At 38.0% G+C, this 24,827-nt stretch overlaps 1 protein-coding gene across 2 annotated transcripts; it reads right to left on the reverse strand.

The window, feature by feature from the left end:
- Positions 1–552: 552 nt before the first annotated feature.
- On the reverse strand, positions 553–18,430 carry CFAP36 (cilia and flagella associated protein 36). Of its 2 annotated transcripts, none has more exons than XM_080587539.1 (10): positions 17,939–18,430; positions 13,956–14,020; positions 12,902–13,003; positions 11,841–11,955; positions 10,756–10,843; positions 9,717–9,768; positions 7,341–7,461; positions 3,333–3,496; positions 2,802–2,951; positions 553–1,117 (listed from the first exon to the last, which is right to left on the reverse strand). In XM_080587539.1, exons 1-10 carry the CDS (start codon positions 18,108–18,110, stop codon positions 1,031–1,033), a joined length of 1,116 nt encoding a protein of 371 aa, XP_080443665.1. In that variant the 5' UTR covers positions 18,111–18,430; the 3' UTR covers positions 553–1,030. The 2 variants fall into 2 exon arrangements, with proteins under 2 accessions (XP_080443665.1, XP_080443666.1); XM_080587540.1 differs by having other exon boundaries at positions 17,993–18,426.
- Positions 18,431–24,827: the final 6,397 nt, after the last annotated feature.

Raw genomic sequence — 24,827 nt, forward strand, 5'->3', positions numbered from 1 at the left:
AACGCAACAGGCAGCACACTAACTGGCTCTTACCTGTGGCTGTAGCCCCCCCCCCAGTCCCACACCCACAGCTGCTTCCCCACCTGACCTGGTCCATGCTGTGTGGTCCTGCTGGTGGGCAGCTGTGTTCTTCTGCCTGGGGCCCTCCTCCTACCAGGCTTTTTGAAACAGCAAAGAACATCTGCCAACATGTATCAGTTATAAATGCTATTTTAATAAAAAGCTACATGGAACTTGAAGTAGTTGGGTTGTTCTTCTAATGCGAATTACTGTTACGGTCAACAATGTAATGAAATGAAGCACAGCAGAGGCTGTAATGTGCACAACTTTAAGTCTCTCAAAGACAAACGTAAATGATTTTTGTTTTGTTTAAAGACTTCTGATTTTAGAACTAAATTGGTCTTTTATTGGTTCTAGTTCTTATTTTGCAACTAAAGCTACTGGTAAACTGCTCCAAAAGTATGTAACATAATATAATCTGGATGTCTTGGCTCCTGACTTCAAGCTGCGTTATCTGTTTCTCAAAAAATAAGGTGATCATAGCAACACTTCTTTGTGAACTTAAATTTTATTATACTTTGCAGCCAAAAAATAGTAATTGAATTTATTTTTATTATTCTAATGAAAAGAACCAAGTTCCCTAATCCTAAAAAAAAAAAAAAAAATTATAACTCATTCAAAACTGTTTACATTCTTAAGTATTATTTTAACAGATGTAAATATTTGCTTTTGCTCTATTAAGTGACTGAGGCCAGTAGTCCACACAATCTGCGTGCTCAGCTGATGTTAAACTGCCTCGCTGTTGAGTACATGCCAGTGAAAAATCAATGAGTTTCCAGCATTCTGGAAAATCTGTTTTCACTGTTTTGAGTGTAATTTCAAATATTTTATATAAAGTACAGAGTTGCTTGGCTGAAAGGTCTATAAAACTAAATGTAACATATTTGAAAACAAATCCATTTAATTATTGGTTATAATTTTTTTTTAAAGTTGCTTATTGTTATTGAGATCTGCAAGGAGCTTCTTAACATTACCGCTTATTAATAACTTCTTCTTTTAGTTTTTCTGCAAGCACTTTCCTCTTCTGCAGTAACTTTTGCTTCTCTTCTGAAATTTCCTACAAACAAAATGGGAAAAAAAAAAAAGTAATAAACTGCCTGACTTTCTGGTACATATTGTGACGTTTGATGCTAACTGCTAACCAGGTCCCTAAGCCACAGCAGGTAGCTGGTGCACAACTTGTTCTAACAACGAGCAGCCAAGTAACTTCACTTCCAAACCTGATGCTGCAGACCAGTCCTTCAAATTGCTTGCAACCCAGAATGATTTACAAAGTTACTCCATTTCTTGGAGAGTGGATCCCAGGATGTGGAGGACTGGCTCTTTACATAAATCTGCCTTTTTCCCCTGCACTGTTGTACCAATCTTTTTGAAAGAGGACTAACCTCATCTTCAACTGGGGAATTTCTAAAACAACTAAGCAGCACCAATCGATAGGACTTTGGGCACATTCTGAATGTAATAAAATGGACGGCAAGTCTGAGACATTCCTGAGGTAACAGAAAACCTCTGATTTTTTTTAGCAGATGCAATGACTTTTATATTTTTTTTTTTTAAGGTCTTCTACCAGCTTCCTTATTTATGTTGTGAGTTTTTTAAGCATTTCTTTCCACCTATCATTTGTGGCAAACGCACTGTCATATTAACCCCTAACAATGATTAACAAAAGGTAGAAGTTTCTTTTTTTTATGATGTCTTCTAATTGGCTTTAGCCTGTTGCATGATTCTGGTTTTATGGTTTATTTTTCTCTTGGTATAATTGACTTCTTGTTCCCATACTAGACTTCTCTATCACCCCCCATCATGCAAGGATTTTTGTGATTTTAGCACTTCTCATAAGCTAAGGAATGTATCAGCTAAGGAAGTTATTTGTCAGTGAACTGAGTTTAAGCTTCCTGCATGATCTAGAATACCTATGTATTTTTAAATGTGGCCATACTTTATTTTGCATTTGCCCGAAAGACTAAAAAGTAGAACAGGCCTTTATGATGTTAGAGAAGTCAAACTCAGAAACACTCCCTGGTTCTGACATTCTCCCCTAATTAGATAGAGCACTTATCAGGTTGTTCTGCTGACTTGCGTAAAACTCTTTAATTTTTTTCTTTTCAAATATGCCCTATGGAAACTCAGTATAAACAGAATTTGATACACAAGAGCTTCTGCTATTTTCACAGGTGTTTCTCCTTGCACTGCAAATTTGCTGTTATTATCATAGGTTTTACCTCCTTGCACTGTACTTATAAATACAAAGGCAATGACAAGCAGTCTTACGATCAACAAATTTGTCCAGAAAAGTTTTAAGATTAGTCGCTGTGAGAAACACTTGTCATTTTTCAGAAATTCAATGCTGCAGAATGGAAGAAAGATGGTTTGGCAGTGAGAGGACAATCCACTGAAACACTTAACAAGTGCGTTGTGACTGAAGCAAGTCAAATGCTGCTGCCTTTCAGTTCTTCAGTTCAAACACTTGGTCACAGGTTAGAAGAAAGCCAGCAATGTAGTGGCTCGTAAATTTAAATTAATCAAGAGGATTTGGCAATACAGAAGGAAAAAATGCTAACAATCATTAAACTTTTAGCCTGTATGCTTCTGCAAAAGCAGTAATTAGAAAATACTTTGTCTCTACCCCCACCACTTGTTCCTTTTATGTTGCTACTGTATTCAGCAGCATTTACATCTTCACTGAAATGGTCTATTTGTTATGAAGTGGTTGGGATAATTAAAATACTTGAATCCTTCACCTCTTTAGGAGATGATTCCTCTTCTTTCTGGTCAGTGATTGTTGGCGGTATCACATTATTTCTTGACTCCTTCTTTGTAGCCATCAGCATATCTCTCTTTTTCTTGAGGTAGTCCTCCCGTTGCCTCAGCTGCTGCTCTTCTGATAAATTCTGGATTTTTTGAAATACGTTTTGAAATTAATTTTTGGTATATATATTATGTATTTGTGAAATAAAAGAATTTACACCATCTTGCCTCTAAAATTACTAGTTTCTTTTCAAAAGCCAAGCTGAAATTTCAAGCCACAGCGGTGTTCTAAGAAATCATCACAAGGGTAAAGGCTGAATGCTAAATTCTTAGAATTCTAGTCTAACACAGGAACGGTGATCTGAACTTTATGAAAACTAAATTGCTGAATACCATACAACAGTGCTTGCATGCTGGTTAAAAATAAATTACAATAATAGAGAATATAAATGTAATACTGTGTTCTCTCATTCTAGTTTACATTTGTGGGGGGTGGAAGGTGGTGTTGCTTGTCTTAAACTTACAAGTCCTTCTATCCTGGCTTTTTGTGCTGCATTTTCTGAACGCTTTTCAGCTGTTCTCTTCTTAATATCTTCTTTGCCTTTGGTTGGCTGAGGTAAGCTTTCTGTTCCTTTCTGTAATGGGCGTACTGGTTTTAGGTCTTCCCTTGCAGATTTCCAGGATTCCTCTAAACAGCAATTTTACATGGGAAAAAAAATGTATAAAATAAAAAAGTGTTTCTTCCAATATCTAGATATCTCATCTGATGAAATGGGAAACTTAAGAAGATGAGAAACACGATTTTTAATCATAAACTTACCTTCAAAAAGTATATTAAGTATTGAATTGCACCATAAAAAAAATAATGCTTTACATTAAAGTGAGTACCTCTAGTACTTCTATCGCAAATAATTATGAATTAGTGTTAAGTACTTGGAATGTAATTTCATATTCAATGGACAGTTTATATCAAGACTGTACTTCCACTTTGTGTTAGTACTGTGCAGAGCCAGTAATCAGCAGCCTATGAGGTGCACGTTAGCCAACTCCAAATACAAGCGTATTCTTCTAGCTTTCAGCTTCAGCAGAAGGAATCGGAAAATACCATACTAAAGTGAACTTGTAAGGGAGAGGGGAGTAAGTGAATCTCAAGAGGAGCAAAGCATTACACTGGCACCAGAACTGGAAGATTACCTATTCAGAGTATACAGCTCAGTATCTCATTTTCAAATCCAATCTTGTCTCTGCATGAGAATATAATGGGAACGTGCTTGATTTCTGACCCTGGCAGCACCCAGAGCCCCAGATGGGCTGGTCGGTGGGTGCCAGGGGAGAAGATGAATGCTATTAAATCCTGCACTGATTCCAGCTGTGTTTTTCGTATCTACAGGTACCAAGGACAGTTTTGCCTTGCAATTCCACAGAACTCCACTGTGTGTCTAAGATGGACAGCATGATGATTTCTAAGGTTGGAGTCAAAGTCCTTCCAGTCACTGGACTGTAAAGCAGGGTGTTTTCAGTACTTTACAAATACTTCTCCTGACTTGACCTACAACTATTCCTGAGTAAGGTAAGCTGCTGCTTCTACTGTATTTTTATTAAAAGTGAGGAGGCTATGGAGTGTTTGAAGCAGCCTGAAAGTATAGATGCAAAAACACAAATAGTGCAATATGATTTCTAGTATGTTCAGTCAGTTTGAGTCTCTCCATGATATCTGAATAGAGATGTGTAACTGAATGTAGGTAATTATAATTCTAAGCGCTGCACTATGGATTTTTTCAGTAATATTGAGAAATAACTTGTATTACGAGTACAAGCAGTTTCCATGGCCTCTACCAGACCACAGTAACAGACAGCAAAGGCTAGCTCCACTGAAGGTACTGCATAGTGAACACTGAATTGTTGTTGGAGGTTTGTTGTTTTTTGTTGGTTTTTTTTGTGTGTGTGTTTTTTTTTTAAAGTTAGCACACATAATGTATGTTTAGCTCTTCAATGTTGCTACTTTCTTTAGTATAGAAAATTACAAGTTATGTTTAACTGTGAAAAGGTAGGGGGGAAAGAAGAGGAAATGTTCTTTCAAGTATGGAAAACAGACTAGGACAGAAATGTAAAATAAAGGTCAAGTTGAAGAATTTCCATTTCACTGAAATATGACTACTAGAAGTCTAGATGCTCCAAATAACGTCTTGTTGTGATGAATAAAAGTCCTCAGAGGCACGTACTATGAGAGTTAACTATAAGAGCTAAGAAAAATCCTCATGCCAGGACTGTTCTCCTTAAAAAGCAGGGGTAAAAAAATCCAAAAAACACACACTGTATGCCGAACATCTACCCCAGAACCAACATTACGAGTAAGGAAAGCTACTTACCAGAAAGTAGTTCTTTGAAATGTGTTGTGTGTATGTACATTTACACTGTTGCTGTCCATATTGCAAACACTCAAGCTGGAGATGCTTATGTCCTAGCAGTGCCTGTAGGATGTGATCATAAGACCCTCAGTTTCACTTAACCCACAAAGCTGGAAAGATACTGAGAAGACAAGGGAAGGAGGATGGATAGCAAACGTACAAATAGACAACACATTTCAAAGAATGACAGTTACTGGTACGTAACCTCTTTTCTCCTTTGAGAACTTGTCTATATGTACGTTCATATTGTGGGTGACTAAGCAGCATTTGTTTGATGTGGTCAATTACTTCAGAGTCTTCTGAAAATACAAGCACAGAAGACCACTGTAGCCAATGCTGCATTCTTCCGTATCTGCATGACACATGCTGCTTGGTGCAAACACAACTGCAGGCATCCAGAAAGGGAAATGCTCTTCAGGAATGTTGGAAAGGCCACTGCACTCTGAGGTGTTGCGTGTGACCTTTACTATGAAACTCACCTTTCTTAGCACCTCGTAGTGCAAAGTGTTGGATGGTCAGTATATGGGAGGAATGGTTTTGCAATACGTAAACTACTCATAAGGGGCTCAACAAAGTGAAATTAGGAAAATTAAGGCAGCTGCCATTAGCTTCAAATTTATTATGCAGTGGAAAACTGTAAGGGGTTCACGAACTGAAATCGTGGGTCTCAAGGTGATAGGGAAATAGCAAAAGCTAATGAAAAAGCTGTGTAGCTGAAGTAAAAGAAACATATGCCTGACAAAAAGGGGTTGGGGGAGTCCTTCCTGACTATGAAGACTGGTTCACGCAAGAGGCCATATTACCAAGGCAGCCAGTACTCCCTAGGTATGGGATTCTTCCTCATACTCAGGTCAAGAATGGCAAGCTGCTCTGTTCTGCAGTAACAAGACCCTGCAAGTGAGAACACAGAGCCAGGAGCTGAGAAGATCTGGAGGGCAGTGAGGGTCAGGGACTAACCACAGTGAGAAGGGCGGAGAGGCACAAACTGTTAAAGTTGCTGCTGTGTCCTCTCCTGGAGTTGTATCTGGTACCAAGGGGAAGAGATTCAAGCAGAGGATATGATCCCGTTATCCACGATGGTGCTTTAGTTGGAAACCCATGTTTTGGAGGTAGGTATTAACAGACTGGTCTGGTGGCCAGTCCTCAGTTCTGGTTGCGAAAAGGGTCTGTGAGAAGATTCACAGTGAGTGTTCTTGATTTTTGCCTTCACTACCTAAAACCACTTTTTCACAGTTGCAGTGGAGGATAAATTGTGGCAAACTTTCTTACTAGCTTATTTGGACAGGCGTGTTGTCCCACAGTTCCAGTTCTACGAGGCTGAAGATTTTCAAAGAGCTGTTTGTAGACCTCCCTCTTCTTTGGCTTTTAAGGAGCATGGGAATGCTCAGCATCAGCTGAACAGGCACGTGGACAGCAATGAAGAGCTGCGCTTACTGCAGAGAAGTCTTGACTCCCAGGCTCTAAGATACCCTGTCTCTCAAGCACAGGATTATGTCCTGCAGACAGACATAATTTAATGGTGCCATTGCAAGGTGGCACAGCTATGCAAAAGTAAGAGGATTAAAAGCAAGCTGTGAGAAGAATGCAAGTATACCGGCAGGCCTTCTGCATATTTCCAAGGGTGAAAAGCAGAGAAGAAGAGTTTGAATAAATGTAATGAAACCTCACAAGAAGCACAGAAAAGATAAAAAGGAAAAAAGGTTATTTTGAAGGTAACGCTTTTTTCTTTTAAATTTCCTAATGTGAAAGACACTAATTCAGTTTTAAAGAATCGAGGGTCCTACAACCACTTCATGTGTTAACAGCCATAACATGGAGAGAGCAAGTATGGCCCACAGGTACTACCAAGGCTAAAAGTATCCAGCTCAAGTGTCTGTGATATGAAAACTTAGTGTGAATGTATACAAAGACAAGTACTAGATGCAGGAAGAAAACAAAAATGTGCAAAATATATCGCAAAGTCGGAACTATATTCTTTGAAGTGACCTTAGACTATAAAGCTACACGTTTTTCACTAACCCTTAAGAGAGTAGATTCCACTGGGAGTACACCACCTGTTTTTGAAGATTGCCTGTGTATACGTAAATATTGCATACTCAGTATTGAGCTTTCCCAAAAAATTACCTAATGAAATTTTTGGAGTTTCTTCAGAAACATCAGCTCCCTCAGTAGACTCCTTAACTCTTACAGTTTCTCTTGAATCTCCTGGAAAACTGGTCACATCTGGTGATTTAAAGGTATGTGCCTTAAATTTAAAAAAACAAACAAACAAACAAAACCAAGCATTACACTTCCTAGCACTTCATTTCAGGCATTAAACTATCAACTCAAAGAAAACCTCCTCAAACAACTTCTAGTTAAAATTGTGTTGTTTATACCATGTATTGCATTGTCAAAGTGAACAAAGCATACTTATTTTGCTTTATTGATAGTAGGATTCATACTGGCTTATAGTCATAAATCAGTATTTTTAATTTCAGTTCACAACATTCTCTTATCAACAATCAAAATTAAGAATATTAGATTTTTTTGACTTTTATTTTTAGAAAAATAGTTTATTTCCCATCTACAAAGAGATAATGTAGGGTGTTTTTTTTTTCTCCACACTTTCATGTGACTTTCAAACAAACCTCCACCAACCATAAAAATACAGCAGCTAGAAAGAGAAGTAGGAGCATACACTGAGGTTACCACAGAAACGGAAATAATCAGCTGAATGGAAACAACGGGCTTGGATAATTTCTGACACTACTGTTTTACTTCCACACTTGAGTGAGAAATCTTGACAACACAATCCACCTCTGAAAGCAGTAAAGCCAGCTGGGATTTACTCAGAAAATGTCTATGCTGTTCATCAACCCTCTAATTCCTGCTGGAACCCTCCATCTCTTCTGTCCAGGTGAACTGATGTACCGAGTGAATTCATATTACTTCTGCAGCCAGATTTCCTGCCAACACCTACCAAGTAAGTTTTGCATTATTAAACTCTTAAGGTCTGGTCCTGTAACTGAACAGGAGTGGCAGAAGGCATCCTGAAGGGATCAATCGCGCTAAGGTAAATTTAAATAGCATTCTCCATGTGCTCTTTGCTAGTTTTCTTTGTACAAAAAGAAAGATTAAAAATTCCACCTCTGGGCAAATAATGCTGAAGTAGTTTTATCTTTATGAAATACGCAGTCGCATCTTCGAATAATTATCTATTATTCTGCCTGCCAAACTAATTGGGAGTATGTCTTAAAGTCTGTATCTACACAGAACATAAATTCTTAAAATGAGCCAAGGCTTGAGTTTCCAGGTTGTTTAGTAAGAAATGGGTGACTCATTTTCTGGAATGTATCATGGAAACATGTAAATGGGAAAAAGAGTTTTGTCACCACTTTTCTGAAGTGCCAGACAGTGGGAGAGGTTAATTTGGTGGAATTACAGTGGCATAACTATCATCTGCACCTATTATGGGTTTGAATTCAGGAGTGGATTTGAAATAAAATGCAGACGTCTGTAGTATCACAGAATCATCTAGGTTGGAAGAGACCTCCAAGATCACCGAGTCCAACCTCTGACCTAACACTAACAAGCCCTCCACTAAACCATATCACTAAGCTCTACATCTAAACGTCTTTTAAAGACCTCCAGGGATGGTGACTCAACCAACATTTGATCTCCAGCTAGCTTCCTGTGTAAGTTCAGGCTGAAGAAACAGACAGTTCTCTCCCTTTTCAAACTTACTAGACTCAATTTCCTAATGACAGAAACAGAAAAGCAGTTCTGCTCCCTTTTGAAACAGACTACAATCCTATTTTTGTTTGTTTTCCTGGTGAAGGGAAGCTTTATTGCCACATTTCCACTGTAAAAACTATGGCTACTGTAGTTATTGCTGCTTCCTCACAGCAACCTTGCTCAGATTTCAACTTGCTTCTCAGTTGCTTAACAATGGGCACTTTAACCAGTCCCCACTTACATGCAGTACCTTTCTGCGTGGTTTACTCTGGTAGAGACTGGGTGATGGCCTAACTTGAAGGGGATTTCTAGTTCCTGGCAATTACGTTCTGGCAGCACTGTACTGACTTAATGAATAACTATACTGTCTATGAGGTGATCCTTAAAAATCCTGAAGGATTATGAATGCTGTAGTCACTAAGAAGCTTACACTTTGAAATGTCTTTGATCTTGACAATATTGGTAATTCAGATGTTCTCTAAATCTGAAAGGCTGATATCCGTTGCCAGAATCTTGGAGTTCAGATGCTGAGGAGCAAATATGCTTATGAGCTGCACCAAATGACTGATGGTTAGTTGTATTATATATAGCACTAACATCAATGATACCATCAAGAAAAATGTAAACAACAGAACAGACCTTTCATAAAGACCTTCCTGATAGCTTTTATTTGCTGAGGGTGGTACATACTGCCTTACAGTTACACAGTTAATGCCTGGGACAAGAATATAACAGTATTTCTTAATCATCAGCATAAACCACCTAGAAAGATAGGATACTCACTTCCTCAGTCCTTTTCCTTTCTTGCTCCATGTCATATTCTTCCTTAGATTTTCTGTAACATAAAACGCAAGTAAATACACAAGAATTCTTAAGTATTAATGACTTCTATGTAAATTTAGCACTGCTTAAATACTTGAGGAATATCAGAACAATTGCAGGACAATGTGAATTTATTAAAGCGTCCAAAATACTTTCATGACTTAAATGAAAATGTGCTCTTGAAAGAATTATGATAAACACACAGATCTCAGTCCTCAGTCTGTCCTTCCCTGTGCAAAAATAATTGTGTATAAATTTCCAAGGCTTATCTATCCATCCCTTGTTTCATTTGCTAAAGGAAGGGAAGTATTTCCAGAACACGGAGGAAAAATATCATCATTTAATATATGGGGAATGGGTTAATCTGCTATTATTTGTTTATAATTGTGTGTGTGTGAGAACTGGGAGTGGAAGAGAATCTGTAGAAGTTGTATTGGTCCTCATCTTAGATCACAGCAAGAGACATTGAAGACAACTAAGGAGGAAGCTTTAGAAAGGAGTAAGAACTACTGCAAAGGCAGAATTTGCCCTTCCAAGGCTTTAATGGATATGGAACAGAGCATGTAATTCTTGCAGTGCTAAGGAGTAATAAAGCCGCTTTAAGAAGACCTACAGTGTTGATCCTGTCTCTCTAGACCTGTGTTTAGGATGTTCCCAGAACGGTTTATAGTTAGTGTTGCTCCCACTGTCCGGAGTCATTGGATACAGTTCTAACTCAGGATTTGCAGACTTTTAGAGTTGCATATCATTCCATGCATCACCAAGACAGTTCATTATGGCAGGGTGGTAATCCTTATGTTTTTAAATATCCCTGATCACACTCACTGTCAGGTACCATTTGTTTTTCCTCTCAGATAGGATTTTGACAAAAACATTCATGTAATCTGGAAGCTGAAGGTAGGTTCCTGGAAAAGGTTGGAAGAATTAGGTCCCATATACTTTTATTCTAAAATATGGTGGAAAGTAGGATTGATTCTTTCGTTTTTTTTTTTTTTTTTACCTTAGAACCTCCCTGAGTATTTTCATTTCTTCTTGTTCAATTTCACTGAATACATCAGAACCCTCAGTCAAACAGTCAGGCAATACACCTACCAAAATAAAATAAGATGTATGCATTACTCCAAGGAAAGTTGTTTTGTGCTCTATTTGGCATCAGTCTTAACCAAAGACGTGAAAGAAACCTTTTTTTTTTTTGGCAGAGGAAAGAAAAGATACATCTAATTCTTCCTTGCTATAAGCTGTTTACAAAAAGATTCTAGATCCTCAGCATCAAGTTGCTAGTAGCAAAAAGGCAAAGCTTTCTGAAACACAAAAAAGTTTTGATATCTAACCATAAGTAAAGCATAAACCATACTCTGCATTGGCTGTTACATGGTATTTCCTATAGACTGCAAATCAACCATTGCTTACTAAACCATTTTCAAATGTAGGTGTTGTATCAAACTTGACATTTAAAAAAATAATCTCTGGAAAAACAAAACATATGCAGTAGGAAGACAAAACTAAATAGTAAAATTGAAGACAGAAGAAAAGAGTGAGTAGATGAAAATCCTTTCAGAAACATCAACAGAGCAGTAGAGTGAGGGATAAGTGCCTTTAAAGAAGAGAAAATAATTTAACTGTGAGAATGATGAAGGCCCTAACTTCTGCTTTGTATATAGATTTTTCAAGTAAAAATGTACAGTGTGAACTGCAAGGTAGGCATGGCAGAGAATATGCCACTGCTGCTCTGCAAATAGCTTAATTCAATTATAAGTATTATCATTGTTAATGAAAAGATACAATTAATGCGCAATTATCAACAAGAATCGCTAACAGAAAAAATCAAATTTCACAGGAAACTCTATAGAGCTGACACTGTTATTTTAGAAAGGAAAATAGATAGCTGTGTCTGAGATTACAAGTCAAGAAGTAAATTTTGAAATCCTCGTCCCAGCAAAATCAACAGAGTGTTCTCCCTTAACTTGGGCTGGACCAGTATTCTATACTCATTTATGAATGGGAGTACATAGTCTTTAAAAAAAGAAAACAAGCACAAACTACAAAGATGAAGAGAAGTGAAACCCCGTATTTACCACTTCTTACCATTTCTTTCTTTCATTATTCTAATGGCTTGCAATTGCATTTCAATATTTTTTTGTACCATCATTTTTTTAAATAGTCTGAAATCTTCTGCTGCCAGCACTGTTTGCAAAATTGCCTGTGGGAGGGAAGATTTGCACAAACTAATTAAACTACAGAAATCATAACCATCCCAGTTTGCTTGAAATGATGTTAAGATTTAAATTCTGTGGAGCATGTTTTTAATAACTATATTTCCTTCTCCTATCTGACTACTTTTACCAGCTATACAAGTTGAGCTAATAGGCTAGAAAAGAATTTGAGGGTTTATGTCCTTAGATCATCATGGCTACAAGAATATTATCACAAGACCTGGAGGGTTTCCCAGCGTAAGTTTACAACTACAATTTGTTTGACTTCCTGAACAAATCTGTAAGCTTGTGTGAGGAATGTGTGCTCTGAAGAATCTTGTTGCACATCGAGGAGGAGATATGTCAACAAAGCACAATTTACACAGGCAGCAGAAGCTCCTACTTCTCTGCCTCATATACCTGAGACAATTCTGAAAGATATCTTTGAGCAAGTACTGCAGAATCATGCCTTTTCTCCTCAAGGCCAATTTTTGCCTTTACAAAATCAGAGGAAAACATCTTTACCTTTACAGAATATATCTTTTTTTAATCTTCAAATTTGTCTACTACTGCAAACGAACTGAAGACTAATGTGAAGCTGATAAACATGCAAATAAAGGTGTCAGACATACCTTTAAGTTTTAGTGTTTGATTTAAAAAATACAAAGCATGGAAGAAATCTCAAAAGGTTTCCAACCCCACACAAGTATCTGTTTTTATTTTAAAGATGCACATTTTGCTGATCAAAGTTCATAACATAAATAGATATGTTGATGGTTGGACCAGATGATCTTGGAGGTCTTTTCCAACCTTAATGATTCTATGATTAGATTTTAGAAAATTCAAGCTTTAACACACAAAGAAAAACTTTTTAAACATCTCTGCCCTGCTACATTAGTTAAAATACAAAACTAAAAATTACATCTATACATTCTGTAACAAAGGAAAATATACCTGTGAAGTATGTGTCTTTGCAAGAGGAGATGAAAAAGCTTCTTGAAATTTCTCTTCAGTAATGCCAACTTCTTTAAGATAACCTTCTAATAATTTTTCAACCTATAAGAAAATACAAGTCTTACTTTCTAAGAGACTTTTCCCTAAGAAACTTTTTTTTTGTAATTGTACTTTCTTTTCTGCTGCCATTGTACTTTTTAAATTCACAGGAAAATCGATGCAATACTTAGGGATTGATTTGCTTTGATAACCTGTTTTAAATTAACTGGTATTTTTGTTGCTGAATTCAGTTACTACTTATTTTAGCCTCTGCAATTTCCAGGAATCTCACCTCTCTACGTTTTTTCCCCAGACTCTTGGCTAGTATTCCTCATCACTTTTTCCTTTGTAAATAATTTTTTTTTATTGTTTCCAGTCTGCATGCACAATAGTTTTCAGGGTCACAGCAAAAATGAATGTTGGCCTGTATTCATTCAAGTGCTACTTTCAACACCAAATATGACCAAGCTTTGTTACGAGGAAATATTTTAGAAAACTGTGTGCATTGATCTATAGGTTTTCCAAGCACACTTCAAAAATATTCTGCAGTTTTTTGGAAACAATATTTGAAACAACTCAAAAGATTTACCAGACTCATTAGCGAACAAAATGCAAGTTACACGTTTTCTGACATTGTGCTATTTCTCATTTTAACTTGCCAGAAAATATAAAGACTATCTAGCTTATGAATACAGTATTTTATCTAGATATGATATACTGATATATTTTATCTGATAATACTGATATATTTTATCTAGATATGATATGATATACTGATGTTAATGAAAAATAAGTAACTGCGTAAGACGGATGAATTTTCTTTTCTGCGTATCCGGTGTTTAAGCATAAAAACACGTATGACAGCTATGGCTCAAGAATATCTAAACATTTATGGCAAGCAACAGTAGAAAATTCTAAATAACAAAGATAATAAAGTAGTATTTAGATAAATTTCCAACTGCAACATTGTAAATTATTTCTTAGAAATCTACCACAAATAGTGAATAATGCTTACCAAAGCTTGGTACTCCTGATAAATTTCTGTATAAGTCAACTTGCTTTCTTCTTCATCATCAAAAACTTAAAAACAAACATTTTTGAGTTAGTGTTTTAAGTATTAGCACATTAATTTGTGGCATATATTTCATTTTTCACTTTCTTTCTCTAAGAGACCTTTACAAGTTAATACATTCAATCATGGGACAATCTGGGACATGATCAATAATATTTTTTTCCACACATTCAGGCTAACCATGTACTTTTGTTAACTTATTGTAATTAACTTTTGCAATTTAATATCAGAAAAACACATCTTCATAACAGAAGCAAATTTCTAAGCAAGCTGAGGATTCAGCAGACAGGTACATTAAAAAGTAAGATTTAATATAAGAACTACCCTGTGAACTTGGATAATGTTGTTCTAATATGGCAAATAACACATGAATCAGGATGTCTTTCTCTACATACGTTTAAATGAAGGCTGCGTGGAAACCTAGGGTTTTTTGGAAACATTTACATTTTTATCACGTCAGCAATGAGCAGAGGTAATGTAAAACCTAGCAATTAAAGCAGAGGCTTAGAAGTAAGACATCCTCAATACCCGTCAAGATTAGCCACCGTATGTTGGACAAGTCCCTTCTCATTTGCATGCTTTGAAGTCATTTGAAGAATGGGAGTTCTGCCTAACAAATTGGTCAGCGGGTGTGATTTTTTTTCATATATGACATCTCCGATGGAGATGGTGTTCATGTGCATGGAATTAGTCCAACGGTCACATGGCTTCAGAGTGGCCTTTTAGAAAGCATTTTCCTGCTGTGACAATGCTGAGGCAACGTCTCTGAACCTTGATGTGATGCAAGATGGCTGTTCCTATAACAAAAAACACCTGCATCAATTTGTAACAACCAACAGCAATGCAAGTATAGAAATCCCATCAAACAATTCAGGCCCTCTAAGTAACCAAGGGAAACTTTCTTTTTAAGTGACATAATTTGAAAACGCAACATTTGCTTTTCTGTCTTTTCTGCATAAGGGAAAGCTTTTTCTAATGAAAGGATTTTTTTTAAAGACTTTAAAAGTATATAGTAATACATTCAAATGGTAGAAAATGCTTGTTCCACAAAAAAGTACTATAAATCTTAAATGAAAAAAAAAATAATCAGCTTCTGTGGTGGCCATGATATTACTAAATCCAAGAGGGTGAAGCTACTTAACTGCCCCTATTGTTTTCTACATCTCCTTCCCTCTGGGGGACCTCTGGTATAGCTCTTGCAGGCCCCAACCTTCGTCTTGGTGACTGTTCCCTTCTACTTCCTCCTGCTCTGACCCTCCCGGAGCCCCCAAAGAGGGCTGACAAAGGGATCTTACTGTTCCTGCCCATGTCAATGGGATTGCCTCCAAGTCCTTCCTCCTCCTCCTCGCTCAGCTTCAGGATGACACGGAAAGCAGAGTGGAAAGCTTGCACAAACTGCTCTCTGTTCTCAGGGTCTGAACAAAAAGAGTGAAGCTAAATGCCAAACAAAGCAAGCTGCAGTCAGCATCGCCTCTGATTTAAGTGGCATTAAGGAGTTCTGTATTTGAATGGGGATACTGGATTTTCTCACATTAGGACTCCTAAATCACATAGTGATTGTTTTTCCTTCAGGTTTTGGCTCAGTCTTTGGTCACCCAACAGAACAAAGACCTGAAGAACCCACTGCTTCACAATAAGCCAGGGGACCCCGATATCCTTAGAGTCGAACTCATCATTTTCCTGTTAAAGTTGAAAACCGTTGCTAGGACCCCTCAAACAGGATGAAAATTAAGTCAAGTTTGAGCCAGTGACTACTCTGAACCTACAAACAAGAGACAGTAAGCAACCCCAGGAGGGCTGTTCTGCTTCTACCCCCAGTCCCACCACCAAGCGACTGGCGAGGAGGCTGTCCCATGGGGTACGGCAGTCACAGGCAACGATATCTGCTCGTTCCTTTTGTACTCTGTCTTTACCCTTCAGTGGTCAAAACTGTTGTCAAGCTCATCTGTCTACAAAGCAGTATTTCAATTTATATCTTAGAATACTTGAATAAAACCAGAGACCCCTCCCTTTAAGGCATACCCACAGTTTTCATTTCGCAGCCACATATAAGGAATATATGAAGCTACACGAAATTAGTCAAGTCCACAGAAAGAGGGAGAGACACAAAGAGAGAAAATATCAACAGATACAAAAACAGTAGGATCATTTATAAGCTGAAGTATGAGGACTCTTGTAGCTTAACTCCTGCCTACAGCTCCAAAATCAGTGCCTTACATACCTATTACCGAAACTCAAACTCTAGTTTTAAGGAATCAGAAATTACTGTCAGTTAATCAAAATTATCTTAATTTGCTTGTTCTGTCCAAAGGCTTTAAATGTTTTGAGAATTAATTCTGTCGTGACAAAACACCTCAGGAACAGCAATGGAAATAGCACAGCACATTTATTGAAAGGAAAAGCAAACAGCACAGATAACTGCAACAAAAATTTCAGATTTCTTTAAATGTGCTGCTTAGCAACCCTAACATTGCAGCAACACTTCTTTAGCCTTTTCTTTTTTTTCAATAGCTGCTGAGAGTTGTCCAACAAAACTCTGTAGCACAAATACCTTGGAAGACCACATGCAATAAGTGAAGTCTCTACTTTGCTGCTCTAATTTCTCACACAGAAACAAACTGGCAGGAGGCCATTATATAAGCCTGCCTCACACTACGTGGAAATTTACAGAGGTTCCATAAATCTTCTTACTGCCAGTAAATTCCACTCAACCTTCTAAGGAGAGATCATTGCTTCAGAGAGGGATAATGAGCTCCCCTGATTCCTAAAACGAGAGAGAGGCAGCCCTACGCAGCCTATTTCCATGGCGATCAAAGTGCTCGAAGGACAAAAAGTTTGGGCAGACTTCCTCTGACAGAACTCCTAGCCTAGGTTTCCCTCTCGCTTCCTAGCTGCAGAGTAGTAACTTTACCTGTCTTGTCTGTCTTGTTTAACAGTGTAACAGGAAAGGTGTGAGTAGTCACAGCGATCTTGCCTCAAACAAAGATTGGAAAGGGTGGGAACAATTCAGGGTCAGTGAGAAGAACCTTGCTTGAAAGCTGTGATCTGAATGAGAGGCGCATTTGTTTCACTCTGAACATGAAGTACAAATTCGTAACAGACCTCAGCAGCAAGAGCACAGCAATGGACCTGGGCTGCCCCACAGAGGCCGACCATTGCAGATGGATGGGAGAAAAGAGAAATGCGAGCAGGTAGAGCACAAGAATGGTAAGAACTGTCTGTACTGTGAGCTTAGTGTTAGGAACTCCCTTGAAAGAAAATGTATTTGAAAGCCTCTGTGTCATACTTCAGTATTTTAAAGTTAAAACTACTGACAAGGTCAGAAATCAATCTCCTCAAATAAAATTTCACTTTTATTTCACTTCAAATAATTCAGGAGAGATGACTGGTGCAAGTTTTTTGTTCTACAGCATATCTTCATCATCACTAAGGATTTTCCACGCACACACTGAAATTTCTTATTCAACTGAAATTTCCATTGGAAAAAAAAAAAGCGATGATTTCAGGACATGTCCAGCCCTCTTAATTTCACTCAAAATGTTTAGGTTTTGGACACAGCATTACAGTATAACTTGGAGGGGAAAAATCACATAATAGTGATTAAACAACATGTACTGTTAACCGAGCTGTCTTCATCGAGGCTATTAACAACTTGCTCAATTTCTGGTCACTTAAAGCAACTAGAAAGATTTTTTTTTTTTCTTCCTATCGCCTTTTCGCTTAAAAATGCCTCCCTCTTAAGGTAAAATACGCCTTGTTTAAGAACGGTTAGGCCAGTAAGACAGCAGTTTAAGAACGGGCCTTCCCGGGGCTCAGCCTTACATGCCGTACATTTAAGGGATGCCCCCCCCTCTCTCCCCTCCCTCTTCTCTCCTCAGAGCCAGGCCCCGTGGTCCTCCCCGTGCTCCCGGGCAGCTGCCGCCTACCTCGGCCCCTTGCCGGGGCCGGCATCCCCTCCGAGCCGCCGCCCCGCCGCTCACCCTCGCATTTCTGCTCCATGAACTCCAGGACGGGCACGGCCCAGGCGGGCCCCCGCAGGAAGCCGGCGATGGTGTCCACCACCCAGTCCACCTCGCCCTCCTCCTCCTCCGCCGCCATGGCCAGCCCAGCCCAGCCCCGAGCACCCCCCCGCCGCTGCGGCCGCCGAGGGAGGAGCCGAGGCTGCGGGCGGCGGCCTGGGGGGGTTGCGGGGCCCTGCGAGGGCCGTGCCCGTGCCCGTGCCCGTGCCCGCGGAGGGGCTGCTGCCCAGCCGGGGCCCCGGGACAGGCCGGGGGCTGCCAGCGGGAACGGGCCGGCCTCGGCGCACCTCCGAGCCTCGGTAGACGCCCCACGGCGCAGGAATTAGGAAATCGTGTACGAAGCGCTGCGTAAGAAGGTTTACATTAACACTCAGCGGCTTGGGTATTCTTTCTTAGCGCTGGTGTTCGAGGGCACGTTCCTTTTCTACGCCAAAATTAATGTAAGTTCTGTCATTGTCCTCACCTGTGCCACGGCTGAAAGGCTGACAAGTTTTCTTAATGCTGAAATTTATTCCCCTCCTAATGTTGGGTAGCTGCTTCCTTTACCTCTTGCGTGTCACTGGTAAGCATATTAAAAAAAATAAATAAATCTTAAATGTATTTATGTTATTTTTTGTTTGATAGCTGTTTTTTATCAAAGTGAGGAACAAGTATTGTCGTTATTCCAGTTACCTTGGGCTCTATTTTTGCTTAACGATATCTCTTGTAGGCATTAATGAGATTTTACCTATGTAAAGCATGTACCTACATGCTGCATGTACACTACCTTATTTTCATCTCAAAGACAGATACCAATTCCATGCTGTCGTCACTATGGAGACATACCTGATAAGGTGTGCTTTATTTCATTATTTTAATAGGACACTACACTGGAAAGCTTTAATTTTTCCTTTTGCATATCACTTTAATTCCCCTTACTCCACCAGTGCTTCCATTTCTTTCTAAACCTTTTGTGGCCTGAGACCACCTGTAGTATAAAGATGTTACTTGCCTACTGTGGAACAGCTACTTCAGATTTGATTGTTGACATAATTTAATTACTAATGCAGGCTTACAAGACTGTCAAGTTTATTCATCTCTTGCATATGCATTCCACTATGAATGACTGTAGAGGATGTTACCTCAGATTATGTGAGCTCTACTTACACAGGCAGAAAACAATGTTTCTATCTTGGTTATTTTTTTTACAATCTCTTGTGTTTTTTCTAAAGCCCTTTCCAGGTCTTGCAATGCTGAACAATTAACGGCTTTAGAAATTAAGTTGCTTTGTGAGCAGCATTTTGCACCTGAAGTCTCCCCACCACCATAATCCCTTCCCTTAGCATTCCCCTCAAGGCAATGACTAAGGCATCCCTTCCAGCTGGCTGCACAGATGTCAGAAGTGTCAGGTAACCGGGAGGACATGTCACAGCATCCCCTCACTGCTCATGGCACCCCTGCAGTCCTCATCCGCCCTTCTCACCACCCACCTGGGCACCAGCAAATCCCTACTTATGGCAACTTTGCAAGACAGAGGCAATGAAGACCTGAGATGAAATGACTGGAAAACTTTAGAAGGCAATAGGGTAGGGCTCAGACCATAAAAAGCCTGTAGTTTTATGTATTTCTCGTCCTTTGAATGATGTAGGTAAAAAAAATGTAACAGAAACACATGCTTGGAAACTAAACAGCATCCAACATTCAGATGTAGCTTCACAAACAACACAGTATGCATTTCAAGACATGGGGTGATTTGTCCATTGTACCAGAGAGCTCACAAAGTGTATCTCATTTAGCACAATTAACTTGAAATCTTACAAGTCTCATAATTTCTCCAAAACCTACCGCTACTGAGATGAATTGTAATAAAGATGTCTCATCATGCAAAACAAACACTGTGTGCATCACACAACACTGCACATATCCGTGCACAGAGCTGTATTATATGACATGCCAAAAATGTCTTCTCTTGCTTCTGCTAACAGGACACTTGTCTCTGTTGAGGTCTCTCATATTTCTAACGCACAGCACTGATACTGAGAAAAATCTGTTAATTCTTTCAACATGGGTAACCTTATTTTTCACTTTTCTGTTGCATAAAATTTAAAGTATTTCTGAATATTGTTAGAGTAATGAATACGGGGGAATTCTGTCCACTATAATCAAAATCATTTTCTCACTTCATATGAAACTGCCAAATATTATTATATTCTGCTCTCAGATGTTGGGGGAACACTTTAGTTAGCACTTTGTCTTCTTTGTTGTTAATAACACAAAAGGTAGAGCAGGAAATGCTCTCCTGTCTGCCTCACAAAAGAGCAATTATTGCTTAATTTTCTGTCCTCTCTGTACGTGTTCCTTTGTAAGACGTTTTGACATAGTCTCGGGTCATTGCTTTATATATATACTGACAAGCAAATTTGTCTCTGCGTACCATTGAATTCTTTATGTCAGTACCCAATTCTTTTCACCTCCAGTAGGCTCCACTCATATGCATAATGCAGCAAATCACAAAAAGCCTAACGTATCTTTTTTTCAGTTTCTTTTATGAAAGAATTTTTGCACTAATAGCTACATTTGCCCCCCCACAATTATTGGGAAAAATATGCTACGATATCATTTATATTACTTTATTAATAGCTTCTTAAAGTTATTTCTTATCCTAATGTGTTAAATATATTATTAAGCTTGTCAACAATTGTTTTGTCTGCCCTTAGAACAGAAATATTAAGCAGTTACAGTCAAAATATAGTCCTACATATAGTCTGTCAGTCCACAATCATTTTACTGGATTGCATCTGATGAGCATAACTGAATCCTGCAATAAGTGGCTAGGCTAAACTTTCTCTTACTTAAAAAGAAAAAAAAAAAAAAAAGACAGTAGCAGCACTACTTGTAACAGAGATATTTTTCACTGGAAAAAGATGGTCTTAAAAAAAGCACAGCAGATCAAGAGGAAATTGGTTCAGTTAACAGTTCTGACTTAATCTTGATGTACTTCTTGCTGTCTCTTTGTCTGCATTTAAACATAAAGCACAACAACAAGGAAGTTCAAAATTCCAAAATCATGAGAATATCTGGCTTCTTACTGGTGAATGCCATTGCTCATCAGTTACTGCACTTATAAATTGGTTTATCTTTCTTTGGGGAAAAAAAAAAAAAGAAGAAATCAATCCCCCTTCTTTTATCAGTCATAATTTCACAGTATTTGTTCTGTGCTATTGGATATATTGAGATCCTAAGGATATTTACAGGATAGGCAGCCCAGATATTATCTGTGCTAGTTTTGGTAATTAAGAAAGTTATACGTATACCCATACACATAACACATTAAGTTTATTGCTGATGGTCAAAATTAATGAATTTGAAAAATAAAAGAGACAAAAAGTGAGGCAGATGAGCTTTCGACTATTCCAAAACAAAGATATTTTTTATTCACTGTGCCTAACTTTGTTAATGTCTGAGCAATTCTGAAGATGTTGACAAAGATGCAATACCCAGATTTAGTTATAGTAAACAGTCTTACTGTAACTCTTTTGCTCTGGCTTTATTTCTTCTGCTCACCTAATTTGAATTATCTAAAAAATAATCTTACAAGTGCAACAGCTATAAATATTTCCATCTTAACAAATCTGATGCGAGTTTTCCAATTTGTTTTTATAAATTTCTGTTTTGGAGGTGTTTTTTTTTAGAAAATAATTGCATCTCTGAAAGGAAATTTCAGTGTTGTTTTATAAATCTGACCACAAAGAGAACTCCGACCTGAAGCTATCTTCTGGAAAGGTGTGTTGCAAATCCCTTATTCTTCATGGAAACTATGGGCATGTAGGGCTGCAGCAGACCATGAGAAGCTGTAGTGCACTCCTCTTTTTCTGTTTAGTTAAGGTAGACTTAGACTGTCCTTGGCATGTTTTTATCTAACTTATTCTTCAAAACTTCTAATAAAGAGATTCAATCTTTTCCACATTTTCTTACTAGATGCACAAATACAGGATTACTAGATTTGATGGAAAGGCTATAATAAGGTGGGGGGAAAGCTACATTGCTTATACACTTCATACTTTTTATTACTTTATATATATTTAAAATATATAAAATACTGTGACATTCTCCAGTGTTACATTTTTAATTTCTATACAGAACCTCAAGTTCAAATTGTGACTTCTTCGGTCCTCTGTATTTGTGCAGTTCAAAAATGTTTAAGCTGTCATTTTTACTGCAGTGGAACACGAGCAGGTCTGCAAGTTGAAGGCCTGCACCTTTATTCACAGGGCTACACCATGGGAAGATGGGCAGAGCTTATGGCAGCAGTGAGGTAGCTCTCCTCAGCATTAGCTTGTAAGGCTTGCGCCGTGTGGCTGCAAGCTTGCTTGCTCAGATTCCATGCTTACGTGTGTGTACTTTTTCTGCATCTTCTATCTGACCTCTCCAGAGAAAAGCAGCCTGCAGTCAGTAGCCAGAGGATTAAAGACTAGCACATATCTTTTGTCTGGGACCTCAGTCAGGGTCCATTTCTTCACTACCCAGCTGCAGAATATTTACTATGTGAAGAAAGCAAGCATGGGAGTCTGCTTTATGGCAGCAAGACTGCTCTTCCCAAAGAATCCATGTTTATATAAAGCAGTGAAAAAACATCTATCAAGCACTATATTCTCACATGTATTTTGATTCACTGGGCAAAAATTATGGTCAGAGCTAAAGCTCTGCATCCTGTTTATCATCTATAGGTCTCACATGAATGTCAACATATATACTCCCTGGCCATTCCTTGCATATATTTTTAATTCTCAGGTTGTTGCATTGTTGTTTTGTGTACACAAGAACACATGCAAAGAAGATACTAAAAATGTAAGTTTATATTTTTATTCTTCTAAATTTTTCACAAGGAAGAAATGCAGTATGTTCTAGCAGATGTGAGGGGGTTTATGTACACCATGTAACATGCATTTAGGAAAGTGCTTCGTACTCAGCAGTCCTTACATAAAATGTTTAATTAAGCTGTTTACCAATATCAGTAAGTTTGTACAACAGAGTCTGCCTCTGGCACCTAATGTAACGTGAACATTCTCATTTTTTCCCTAGTTATATTCTTCGGTCTAACAGGCAGACTTAAATGTGACTTTTGAATAAAAGGCAAAAACTTTAAATTCTAATCATTTTTTTTAATTTATTGATGATTTTTTTTCAAATATTGTACAGCTTAGTGACTTCACTGTACTTTAGTAAAAGATGAAATAGAAATGAAATTGGTTCTAAGGAAAGCAAATGCACTGAAGAAGTACATGAAGTCAAACAAGGAATCATTTGAGTTATCTTCATTTCTTCCCCCCTTAGGGATATTGAACCCCTACAGGAACTTACAAAGATCTTCCTATTTAGGCTATTTCCTTTTGTTTTATAAAGCTTGTCTTTTCTCTTGTGATTTGAATGTTATGTGCAAATGTAAGGCTGACTCACTAGAGTTCATCTTGTATAAGACGCCATTCCTCTTCCAAAAGCCAGGCAGGAACAGATTCAGGAATGTCACCATCCAACCACTCTTTCCTTTTTGCCCCAAGGCAAAGCAAGCCATTATGAGAGTCCTGCTGCATGTACATTTCTCCTGGGATGCTGGCTTACCCACAGCTTCCCTTTGTTGGGATGCTGAAGGGGAAACCCAAACTGTTTTCCACCATTAGCATGGGGTCTGGATGGCAACTTAGCTCCTTCTCTTGAATTTGTGTATGAGTCCAAAAGAAGGGTTTAACAGAGACACATAAACGTTTCTAACATTGCCCATGTTCTCTTTTATCCTGTCTTATTTTTCAACTGTCTTCTCCAATAAAAATGTCAGAAATGACAAATATTTTTACAAAAAATGAATGGACTAGTTTATTAAATAAGAAACTACCTGGCTCTGCTGACTCAACCTCTATTTGTAAGAGCCATTAGAATTCATATTTTAAGCTTTTTATGTAATGATAATGCTTCTTAACATATCTAATGTTAAAAGCAGGAAGTCTAACACCTAGTGCTTTTACCTTATAATCTGTGGAAATAAAAGATTCTAGAATGTACAAGACTACACATTTATTTCCTTTTAATATTTTTCATTTATATGCTTGCCACAGTGTAGACTGTGCACACTTTATGCATATATTTATCCAAAAATCTATCCATACACTTGATTTCATATATTTTCCTTAAGCAAATTTTAATTTTCATTTAGCAAAAATAAGATTTATTCACACATATACATGTATACTTTTCACAAGAATTTTCTCCACATATTAAATATTTTAATAGTATTTTCATAATTGGTCTAGTGCTTTTGCCATTAATTTTTCTGTGATAGCTGTATATCTTGAATTATAAAAGTCCTCTTAATGGTTTAGATTTTTCTGCCCAGTCTCAGGTGACTCATAGAGGGAAGACAAACTAGGGCAAGGCAAAGTCTATGGTTTGATGTGAAGCCTGTGAGGTTTGACACTCCAATCGCTTCTGGCACTGAGCTTTGCAGCCATGAGCAAGCTAATAAATTAAAAATAAAAAAAAAAAAGAGAGAGAAGGCCTTGTCTGCTTCATTTTGAAGTAGATGCTTTCACTGAGCCATGAAAGGTAGCAAGGGAAGCCCTACCTATGGAGCATGAAACGGGCAGTACGGGTGTGAGGTGCTTAGGGACCTGGAGCAAAATGCTGAAATTAATTGACCACCCTAGAACATACGCATGTTCTTTATTCTTTCTCTTGTCCCCTGTGTGTGACAGAAATGGAAATTCTCGGAAATTAACAAATTCAGTTATGATAGTTACTGCAATTGTTACTATCTGAGTACATA

This window comes from Anser brachyrhynchus, assembly GCF_964034855.1.
Source record: "Anser brachyrhynchus genome assembly, chromosome: 3".
NCBI classification, from domain to species: domain Eukaryota; kingdom Metazoa; phylum Chordata; class Aves; order Anseriformes; family Anatidae; genus Anser; species Anser brachyrhynchus.

Coding starts and splice junctions, on each gene's coding strand:
- CFAP36 (XM_080587539.1), bottom strand. CDS start 18,110: ATGGCGGCGGAGGAGGAGGAGGGCGAGGTGGACTGGGTGGTGGACACC. Junction 14,021..17,938: donor GGCCCCGGCAAGGGGCCGAG/GTAGGCGGCAGC, acceptor TTTGTTTTTAAG/TTTTTGATGATGAAGAAGAA. Junction 3,497..7,340: donor AACTCCAAAAATTTCATTAG/GTAATTTTTTGG, acceptor ATTGCTGTTTAG/AGGAATCCTGGAAATCTGCA.